Source organism: Gekko japonicus, unplaced genomic scaffold (assembly GCF_001447785.1).
Source record: "Gekko japonicus isolate JY-2015 unplaced genomic scaffold, Gekko_japonicus_V1.1 scaffold291, whole genome shotgun sequence".
NCBI classification, from domain to species: domain Eukaryota; kingdom Metazoa; phylum Chordata; class Lepidosauria; order Squamata; family Gekkonidae; genus Gekko; species Gekko japonicus.
The window spans coordinates 979,076-990,199 of NW_015175978.1; the positions used below are offsets into that span (position 1 = coordinate 979,076).

General features: G+C 53.4%; 1 protein-coding gene across 1 annotated transcript in view; it reads left to right on the top strand.

The window, feature by feature from the left end:
- The window catches only part of DNMT3B (DNA (cytosine-5-)-methyltransferase 3 beta), a 45,156-nt gene that overhangs the window by 4,183 nt on the left and 29,849 nt on the right, over positions 1-11,124 (top strand). The window contains exons 3-7 of the mRNA XM_015426174.1: positions 1,454-1,606; positions 1,981-2,121; positions 4,529-4,687; positions 7,054-7,161; positions 9,325-9,466. Coding sequence (XP_015281660.1) covers positions 1,454-1,606; positions 1,981-2,121; positions 4,529-4,687; positions 7,054-7,161; positions 9,325-9,466 — 703 coding nt within the window. The remainder of the gene's footprint in view (positions 1-1,453; positions 1,607-1,980; positions 2,122-4,528; positions 4,688-7,053; positions 7,162-9,324; positions 9,467-11,124) is intronic.

The following is an 11,124-nucleotide window of genomic DNA, read 5'->3' on the forward strand; positions in this document are numbered from 1 at the left end:
AGAAGAAGAAGAAGAAGAAGAAGAAGAAGAAGAAGAAGAAAAGAGATTGGGTTTATACCCCGCCCTTCACTACCCAAGGGAGTCTCGGAGTGGCTCACAAACTCCTTTCCCTTCCCCTCCCCACAACAGACACCCCGTGAGGTAGAAGAAGAAGAGGAGACTGGATTTATACCCCTTGCCCTTCACTACCCAAAGGTGTCTCAGAGCGGCTTACAATCTCCTTTCCCTTCCCCTCCCCGCAACAGACACCCTGTGAGGCAGGTGGGGCTGAGAGAGCTCTGACAGAAACGGCTCTTTTTCAAGGACAGCTCTTATCAGAACTACGGCTTGCCCGAGGTCATCCAGGCAGGTGCAAGTGGAGGAGTGGGGAACCAAACCCGGTTCTCCCAGATCAGAGTCCGCGCACTTCGCCACGACACCAAACTGAGGACAAAACAAAACCTGCTACTGTTCCGTTGTGTACTCTGTGTGAAAGACGCTGGGTTGGTCATAGGTGAGGAGCAGAAACTGGGAGAGTGGCGGATGCTGCTTCTGATATCAGATCCGGCATGCTTAGGACATGGCTGGTGGGGACTGTGGAATTCCTGCAGCCTTGAGAAGAATTTAACCAAGGTCTGCAGCGGCGTCTGAGCATCCTCCTCTGCATTCCAAGCGGGCTTTGGGCATATCGTGAACTCCTGCATCCTTGTCCTTTGCTCTTTAGTGGCGTGCTTGGCTTATATTCATTTAGAGCCAGTTTGTTGTGGTGGTTAAGCGCTTGGACTAATCTGATTCCCCACTCCTCCACTTGCAGCTGCTGGATGACCTTGGGCAAGCCATAGTTCTGTCAGAGCTGTTTTCTCAGGGGCAGTTCTTGAAAGAGCTCTCTCAGCCCCGTCTACCTCACAGGGTGTCTGTTGTGGGGAGGGGAAGGGAAAGGAGATTGTCAGCCGCTCTGAGATTCCAAGTGAAGTGTGGGGTATAAATCCAATCTCCTCCTCCTCCTCCTCCTTTGTTATTTATGGTCCGCCTTTGTTGCATTCAACACAATCAACAGGGTCAAATTAATGAGCAAATCCTCCTCCACTTGCACCTGACTGGATGACCTTGGGCAAGCCGTAGTTCTGATAAGAGCTGTTCTTGAAAAAGAGCAGTTTCTGTCAGAGCTCTCTCAGCCCCACCTACCTCACAGGGTGTCTGTTGTGGGAAGGGAAAGGAGTTTGTAAGCCGCTCTGAGACACCTTTGGGTAGTGAAGGGCGGGATATAAATCCAATCTCTTCTCTTCTTCTTCTTCTAAATAAATAAATAAGTTGGGAGCCACAGCAGAGAAGGCACTGTGTATGGACCGCTGTTTCTTTTGGCCATTTTTGGGAAGGCGCCTGGGGCTCTTGATCTGTTCCCAATGGAATAGTAGGGATTCTGCATCCCGTTTGCTCCTCCGGAGCGAGCTCCCTGTGTCTGTTTGGCTCCCAGGTACGAACCCGCGGAACTGCCGGTTGGGAGAACAGCTTGCGACAGAGACCCCCGCCCCGGATAGTCTTCCAGGCAGGGCCGGCCTCACAGGAGAAGAAACCCAAAGATGACGTGGAGAGCGTGCAAGGCTTCAAGGAGAGGCACAAAATCCGGGTAGGCTCTTGGGCCCTCTCTCTGGGGGGCTGCAGGGGCGGGAACGGGCAGTAGTTGGCAGAGGCCAGGTTTTGCTTCTTGAGATGCTGGAGACGCTGGTGGGGCCTGGCCTCCGTTCCCGGCTTGTCGGCCGCTGCATTGTGGGCTGACAGCGAGGAGAGGCCCCCGACTCTGCCAGGACATGGGGGCTCCTCGTGAGTCCGCAACGTTTCAAATAGAGGTGATACATGACGGTCCCGAATCCTGGACGGTCCCCAGTGCTTATTCTACTGTCCCCTTCCTTGCCGAAGGTCCCCGGGAGTTTTTATCCTGGGCTTGCCCGGCGTCTGTGTCCTCCTGGACCTCCGTTCCCAGCTCTTCCTTCCTCTCTCCAGTATTCCAAGCGGCTGTCTGAGGCTACCGAGACTGTCTTTGTGGACAGCGATTCCTCTGACTCCTTCCGGAGTGGCATCACCGTCCCCAATGGGTGTTCTCCGGCCTACTCAGGAACCTTGAGGAGCTTCGAGGAATACCAGGTAGGGGATTGGCTAAGGTGGGTGTGTAAGAGGTGGGGTAGGTCCCCTCTGAGACTGACTGTGGAGCAAGAGAGATCTGGGGACACACGCGCCTCCCCTGAGCCAAGGAAGCCTGGCTGGGATGCTTGCCACATCCCTGCAAGATAGATTCAGTGGGCTCGCCGCGCTGGTCTGAAGCAGCGGAACAAAGTTTGAGTCCAGGGGCACATTTAAGGCCAACAACATTTAATTCTGGGCATACGCTTTCTTGTGCATACACACCTTTAAGACCAACAGCGTTTACTTCTGGGTATAAACTTTTGTGTACATGCACACCTTTAAGACCAACAGCGTTTAATTCTGGGTATACGCTTTTGTGTGCATGCACACCTTTAAGACCAACTGATGGGAGTATGGGGTTTATTTGCCCCGACTTTAACACGTGGAATTCACTGCTGCAGGAAGGGGTGGCGGCTACAAGCATAGACAGCTTCAAGAGGGGATTGGAGAAACATATGGTGCAGAGGTCCATCGGTGGCTCTTAGCCACAAGGTACAGATGGAACAGTAAAATCAAGTTGCAAAGTGCATTGGAAGTGTGTTATGTAGTGTGTGAAACTGCCGTATATCTGGGGCAGTGATGCTCTGTATTCTTGGTGCTTGAGGGGCAAACAGTGAGAGGGCTTCTGGAGTTCTGGCCCCACTGCTGGACCTCCTGATGACCCCTGGGGTTTGGCCACTGTGTGACACAGAGTGTTGGGCTGGATGGGCCATTAGCCTGATCCAGCATGGCTTCTCGTATGTTCTTATATGGAGGAGAAGTCCATCAGAGGTTATTAGACACAAGGAACACTCTGTCTGGGCCAGAGATGCTCTGTCTTCTTGGTGCTTGGAGGGGCAACAGTGGGAGGGCTTCTGGAGTCCTGGCCCCGCTGCTGGACCTGATGGCCCCTGGGTTTTGGCCACTGTGTGACTCAGAGTGTTGGGCTGGATGGGCCATTAGCCTGATCCAGCATGGCTTCTCGTATGTTCTTATATGGAGGAGAGGTCCATCAGTGGTTATTAGACACAAGGAACACTCTGTCTGGGACAGAGATGCTCTGTCTTCCTGGTGCTTGGGGGGGGCACCAGTGGGAGGGCTTCTTGAGTCCTGGCCCCGCTGGTGGACCTCCTGATGGCCCCTGGGTTTTGGCCACTGTGTGACACAGAGTGTTGGGCTGGATGGGCCACTGGCCTGATCCAACATGGCCTCACTTATGTTCTTATGTTCTTATTACTTGGATGGCCCAGGCTAGCTCGATCTCATCAGAACTCTGCAGCTAAGCAGAATCAACCCTGGTTAGGACTCCAAACTCACAGGGTAGCTACTTTTTCCCCACCATAGAGAACAATGGCGGGGATGGGGGCCCGTAGAATTGGACCCCCTGGTCCAATGTTCTTGAAACTTGGTGGGTATCTATGGGGAGAGGCTCCAGCAACTACCCTGCGAGTTTGGAGCCTCTTTCTCAAACTGCCTCCCCTCCAGCCCAGAGAATATACTCTATGTTTTTGTCATTGACTGCAATGGCCCATAGAATATAATGGGGCCGAATTGCCGCCGAAATTCGGCGGCAAGCCAATTCAGATCAGATAATTCTGAATCAACCCGCAGCAGCCTGAAAGGGGCCCGAACATCCCTACATACCACCTCCAAGATGCTTACTGGTAGTAATGAGCAAGGGTCATTTTCTGCAGGAGCGCACAGGAGCGGAGCTCCAGCAGTAAAGAGCCCAGGGGGCGGGCACATGCAACAAACCCCACCCCTGCTCCCAGCAGCCCTCAGTCAGAGCAAGAAGCAGCCAGATAAGTTGGAGAGCCCCCCCAAAAAAACAGTCCACTGGCACCTTTAAGACCAAGTTTCATTCAGGTACCAGCTCTCCCTTCTCCGCGAGGACAGATCTGCACGTTCCCCCCCCCTCACAATAGCTAGGAATCCAAAACAGTCCAGTGGAGCCTGAGCAGTGGGTGTTGCCTTCTGACACGCTTCCGGTGACGTCAGGGGGCGGGCACAGCAACAAGCCACACCCCTGCTCCCAGCAGCCCTCAGAGCAAGAAGCAGCCAGGTAAGTTGGAGAGCCCCCCAAAAAAACAGTCCAGTGGCACCTTTAAGACCAAGTTTTATTCAGGTACAAGCTCTCCCTCCTCTTTGAGGACAGATCTGCACATTCCCCCCCCCAATAGCTAGCAATCCAAAACAGTCCAGTGGAGCCTGAGCGGTGGGTGATGCCTTCCGACACATTTCCGGTGATGTCAGGGGGTGTGGCATATGCAAATGAGTTATGCTAATGAGTTATGCTAATGAGCTCCTGCACCTCTTTTTCTACAAAATGACCCCTGGTAATGAGGATGTTTCTTTCATACAGTGACCTTGCCCTGTCTTTGGCTTGCAGGATGGGAAGGATTTTAGAATCGGGGAGCTCATCTGGGGCAAAATCAAAGGCTTCTCTTGGTGGCCGGCCATTGTAGTGTCTTGGAGAGCCACCGGCAAGCGCCAGGCTGCTCCCGGGATGCGCTGGGTGAAGTGGTTCGGGGACGGAAAGTTTTCTGAGGTAAGAGGCGTGGCGGAAGGGAAGAGGGCTTGCCGATGGCCCTGCGGCATCTCTGGCCATTGTCGAAAGCCACATGTGTCAAGGGAACGTTTCAGGCCTTGTGAACTGGGTTAGCTGTTTTGTTTATTATTAAAAAAATGAAAACGAATATATAAAGGAAAATCCTGTCCTGGGTATAAATGGGAGATAGAGAAGAGCAGAGATTTCTTAGCCTTTTCTCCAGACCTTCAGCTGAGCTGTTAATATGTTGGAAGCAGTGTTCCCTCTAAGCTGTGGAGTCCTGTGAGCAAAAATTCTACTTTGTGAGCTACTGGCATTAAAGTCGTGAGCAGGTGATTTGGCTACGGTATAACTTAGTTTGCGCTGGAGCCCTCCTTCCTGAGCTGAGACAAAAATGTGTGAGCCGGAGGCTAAAAAAACTGTGAGCTAGCTCACACTAACTCAGCTTAGAGGGAACACTGGTTGGAAGGGATGCGACCAACTGCATCCCTCTTTCTGTCTCTCAATTTACTTTATTTGTTTAAAATATTTTTATGCCATCTTTCTCATCTGACCAGGGTCTTGGAAGACGGTGCGCATAAAAACATTAGAACAACATTTAAAATTATAAAAACAATTCAATTGCAACGCACGAACGATACCAGAAGCGGGGAGAAGGCCAATAACCACTCTTGGGGTTATGCGAAACGAAACTGTCTTCACCCGCTGGCAGAAGACACTGATAGAGAGAAACCGATAACTCTCCCCATGGAGGGAGTTCCAAAGTTCCAGTTTCTCTAGAGCAGGGGTGTCAAACATGCAGCCTGGGGGCCAGATCAGGCCCTCGTAGGGCTACAATGCGGCCCGCAAGGTCCTGGCTGTTTCCTGCTTCCTTTTCCAGTTATGCTGCTGCTGCTACATCACAGATTGCTTTACCAGACTCTCTCAATTGCACAGGAGAGATAGGTAGGCAAGCCTCTCCTGTGCGATTGAGAGAGTCTGGTGAAGCTTTGGCTGAGGCTCCTCCCCCTCCTCCTCCCAGGGGGGAGGGAGGGAACCAACCGGAGCTCGTTTCCCGGCCCGGCTGCCTCAATCGTATACAGGAGACATGTTTTATTTAAAAAAAAAAATTAAAAATTTAATTGTGTTTGTCTGTGTCCTTTATAATGTTCATATCCCCGCTACCTGGCATTACGTTTTATGACACACGTGGCCCGGCCCAACAAGGTCTCCTTTTTGTCAGATCCGGCCCTCATAACAAATGAGTTCGACACCCCTGCTCTAGAGAGGCTGCTGGGACCCTCCAAAGGCTGGGAGGAATAATGAAAAAATTGTGGGACAAGATGGAGCAGAGGTCCACTCATCCAGCGGCCTCCCCCCTAATACAATGGCAGCGTAGCTGACGTGGCCCTGCTGGTGGACCTGGGTTTTGGCCACTGTGTGACACAGAGTGTTGGACTGGATGGGCCACTGGCCTGATCCAGCCGGGCTCTTCTGAAGGCTTCGGCCTCTCTGCCCTGTTGTTGGCCCTCCAGAGGAACTGGTTGGCCCCTGTGTGAGACAGGAGGCTGGATTAGATGGACCCTCACTGGTCTGATCCAGCAGGGTTCTTCTTCTTATGAAGGCCTCGGCCTCTGTGCCCTGTTGTTGGCCCTCTAGAGGAACTGTTGGCCACTGTGTCAGGCAGGATGCTGGACTAGGTGGACCACTGGTCTGATCCAGCAGGGCTCTTCTGATGTTCTTATCATGGGAAGGCCTCGGCCTCTATGCCCCATTGTTGGCCATCCAGAGGAACTGGTTGGCCACCGTGTGACACAGGATGTTAGACTAGATGGATCTCTGGTCTGATCCAGCAGGGCTCTTCTGAAGTTCATGGGAAGGCCTTGGCCTCCCCTGCCCTGTTGTTGGTCCTCCAGAGGAACTGGTTGGCCACTGTGGGAGACAGGATGCTAGACTAGATGGATCTCTGGTCTGATCCAGCAGGGCTCTTCTGAAATTTTTCTGAAGGCTTCGGCCTCTCTGCCCTGTTGTTGGCCCTCCAGAGGAACTGGTTGGCCACTGTGTGAGACAGGATGCTGGACTAGGTGGACCACTGGTCTGATCCAGCAGGGCTCTTCTGATGTTCTTCTGAAGGCCTCGGCCTCTATGCCCCATTGTTGGCCCTCCAGAGGAACTGGTTGGCCACTGTGTGAGACAGGATGCTGGACTAGATGGACCACTGGTCTGATCCAGCAGGGCTCTTCTGATGTTCTTCTGAAGGCCTCGGCCTCCCCTGCCCTGTTGTTGGCCCTCCAGAGGAACTGGTTATCTTCCGATGTTCTTATGCTGTGGTAGGCGGGTTGGAGGATCCCTCCTCCTTGATCACAGTAAACTTGTTCCCACTGCAGGTCTCAGCAGACAAACTGGTTGGACTGGTGGCCTTCTCAGAGCATTTCAACAGCACCACCTTCCATAAGCTCGTATCCTACCGGCAAGCCATCCTGCACGTTTTGGAGGTAACTGGGCAGAATGACTGCGAAGGGGTTGGCGGGGGCTCTGGCGATCACCTTTGGGTCTCTGTTCGTGTTGGCTGCCTACCCCCTTTCCTGTGTTTAATGGCCCTCAAGCGAGTCAACTCTTTTGGGGAGCTTTGGGCCACCAACCAGTGCTGCATTCTGGGAGGATGATGTGCCTGAGAAATCATCAGTTTGAGGTTCAGCTGAAGCTATGATGGCTCTCTCTTGGCGCTAATATTGACATGAACACATGAAGCTGCCTTCGGACCCTCGGTCCATCAAGGTCAGATTTATCCACTCAATACTGGCAGCAGGTCTCCAGGGTCACAGGCAGAGAGGTCTTTCCCATCACCTACTGCCTGGTCCTTTTAACTGGAGATGCCGAGGACTGAACCTGGGACCTCCTGCATGCCAGGCAGAGGCTCTTCCACTGATCCACAGCCCCTTCCCATAGCTCTGCAGGGTCTCAGGCGGAGGTCTTTCCCATCACCTCCTGCCTGGTCCTTTTAGCGGGAGATGCCGGGGATTGAACCTGGGACCTTCTGCATGCCAAGCAGAGGCTCTTCCACTGAGCCACAGCCCCTTCCCATAGCTCTCCAGGGTCTCAGGCGGAGGTCTTTCCCATCACCTCCTGCCTGGTCCTTTTAGCTGGAGATGCCGGGGATTGAACCTGGGACCTTCTGCATGCCAGGCAGAGGCTCTTCCACTGATCCACAGCCCCTTCCCATAGCTCTCCAGGGTCTCAGGCGGAGGTCTTTCCCATCACCTCCTGCCTGGTCCTTTTAGCGGGAGATGCCGGGGATTGAACCTGGGACCTCCTGCATGCCAGGCAGAGGCTCTTCATCTGAGCCACAGGCCCTTCCCATAGCTCTCCAGGGTCTCAGGCAGAGGTCTTTCCCATCACCTCCTGCCTGGTCCTTTTAGCTGGAGATGCCGGGGATTGAACCTGGGACCTTCTGCATGCCAGGCTCTTCCACTGAGCCACAGCCCCTCCCCACCCTTGGTCCATCGAGATCAGTATTGTCTGCTCAAAGTGGCAGTGGCTCTCCCATATTTCAGGCTGAGGTCTTTCACATCATCTCTTGCCTGGTCCTTTTTACTAGAGATGCCAGGAACTGAGCCTGGGACCTTCTGCAGGCCAAGCAGATGCTCAACCACTGAGCCACATCCCCTCCCCTCAATTCCTTCACAAGCATTTTGTAAGTTTGGTGTAGTGGTTAAGAGCCAGTTTGGTGTCGTGGTTAAGTGTGTGGCCTCTAATCTGGGAGAACTGGGTTTGATTCCCCACTCCGCCACTTGCACCTGCTGGGTGACCTTGGGCAAGCCACAGTTCTGATAAGAGCTGTTCTTGAAAAAGAGCAGTTTCTGTCAGCTTTCTCAGCCCCACTGACCTCACAGGGTGTCTGTAGTGGGGAGGGGAAGGGGAAGGAGTTTGTCAGCCGCTCTGAGACTCCCTTGGGAAGTGAAGGGCAGGGTATAAACCCAATCTCCTCTTCTTCTCTTTTCTAACTGGATGCCTACACCATCGTTGGCTTGACGGCCTTTGGCAAGAGCCTGGTATACTTCTGCCGATCCCATTGCTGCAACACTGTTTCTGGGGAGAATTTAGCAAAGTGCCCCCCCCCAATTGGAGATCTATTCTGACTCCGCTTATGAAGCACTGATGTGGCATATTATTATTATTATTATTATTATTATTATTATTATTATTATTATTATTCACCCTATCCCAGCTTATGCTGGGCTCTGGCTGACGTACAAAAGGCACGATGCCATAAAATATACATAAAAACATTTAAAATTCAATATACAGCTTAGCAGAGCTGGGATCCCCAACCTTTTTCGAGCCCGTGGGCAGTTTTGGAATTCTGACGCACTGTGGCGGACACAGCCCCCCAAGATGGCTGCCCCGGGAGGCGGGGCCAGGCACAAAATGGCTGCCGCAGCTCACCTGCAGTCACACAGTGAAGATCCTTATTCAGTGACGGTAGCTGCTAGCCGAAATAATGTCCACAAAAACCCGCATCTCCAGTCGCTAACCAGTAGCCTTGCTGGCTGGAAGCCCTACTTGGCCCCACCCACTTTGCAAAAACACTTGGCCGCTGCCAGGAAAGGCGTTGGCAGATGTCTTTGTTGGCACTCACGGGCACCTCCCTTTGGCAGGTGGCGAGCAGCCGAGCGGGGAAGACTTTCTCGAGCGCCGCAGGGGATTCCCTGGAAGAGAAGCTGAAGCCGATGGTGGATTGGGCCCTCAACGGCTTTAAGCCCACCGGAGGCAAAGGGCTGAAGCCACCCAAGACCTCAGGTGAGAAGCTGGCCTCGATCTGCTGGAAGACGGTGGGCCGGTGATGGGGAACCTCTTTGTACCGAGTCAAGCCGGTGCTGGCTCAGTGTGGCGGGCATCGTTTCTGCACACGGGTCTGGACCCCCCCCCCCGTGTGGCAGCCACAAGAAAGGCATGGAGGCTGGGGCTAGGGCCGCCAGCATGCCAAAGAGCCGCTGAAGGACAGAAATACGTCCTGGACTGCCCCACTACAAGGGCACGTGTGTGTGTGCGTACGTGTGTATGGCAGGGAACTGCATGGTCGGATGCTGCTGCCCTTCCTGCCCAGAACTTAGAGAAGGAACTAGCTGGGAACCGTGTACAATATATGGCCCTGCTGGTGGTCCCTGTGTGACACAGAGTGTTGAACTGGATGGGCCACTGGCCCGATTCAACATGGCTTCTCTTATGTTCTTATGTCTGGGGCAGTGATGCTATGTCTTCTTGGTGCTTGGGGGGCCAAAGTGGGAGGGCTTCTGGAGTTCTGGCCCCACTGCTGGACCTCCTGATGGCACCTGGTATTTTTGGCCACTGTGTGACACAGAGTGTTGGACCGGATGGGCCATTGGCCTGATCTAACATTGCCTTCTCTTATGTTCTTATGTCTGGGGCAGTGATGCTCTGTCTTCTTGGTGCTTGGGGGGCAACAGTGGGAGGGCTTCTGGAGTTCTGGCCCCGCTGTTGGACCTCCTGACGGCACCTGGTATTTTTGGCCACTGTGTGACACAGAGTGTTGGACTGGAGGGGCCACTGGCCTGATCCAACATGGCTTCTCTGATGTTCTTATGTCTGGGGCAGTGATGCTCTGTATTCTTGGTGCTTGGGGGGCAACAGTGGGAGGGCTTTTGGAGTTCTGGCCCCACTGCTGGACCTCCTGGTGGCACCTGGTATTTTTGGCCAGTGTGTGACCCAGAGTGTTGGACTAGTGGGGCCATTGGCCTGATCCAACATGGCTTCTCTAATGTTCTTATGTCTGGGGCAGTGATGCTCTGTTTTCTTGGTGCTTGGGGGGGGCAACAGTGGGAGGGCTTCTGGAGTTCTGGCCCCGCTGGTGGACCTCCTGATGGCACCTGGGTTTTGGCTCCTGTGTGACATACAGAGTGTGGGACTGGATGGGCCGTTGGCCTGATCCAACATGGCTTCCCTTGTGTTCCTATGACCCAAACTTTATTCTGCAGCTTCAGACCCACACGGTTACCATCCTGAATTTAGGTATAAGAAAGGTGTGCTCTGAATTGGCAGAAGAGGGGTGGGATGGCAAGAGAATGAAAGACATGACTGCTTACTCAGAGTAAGCAATACTCCAGCAGTAGCAGATTTCCCAAGGAATCCTCTCTCCAGGCAGCTGCTGATAGACAAAAGGCTGAGATCACACACGCTAAATAATCCACGTTCAACCCACTTTCAGTGCACAAGAGCCAGTTTGGTGTCGTGGTTCAGTGCGCGGACTCTAATCTGGGAGGACCGGGTTTGAGTCCCCCACTCCTCCACTTGCACCTGGCTGGATGACCTTGGGCATGCCGTAGTTCTGACAAGAGCTGTTCTTGAAAAAGAGCAGTTTCTGTCAGAGCTCTCTCAGCCCCACCTAACCTCACAGGGTGTCTGTTGTGGGGAGGGGGAGGGAAAGGAGTTTGCAAGCC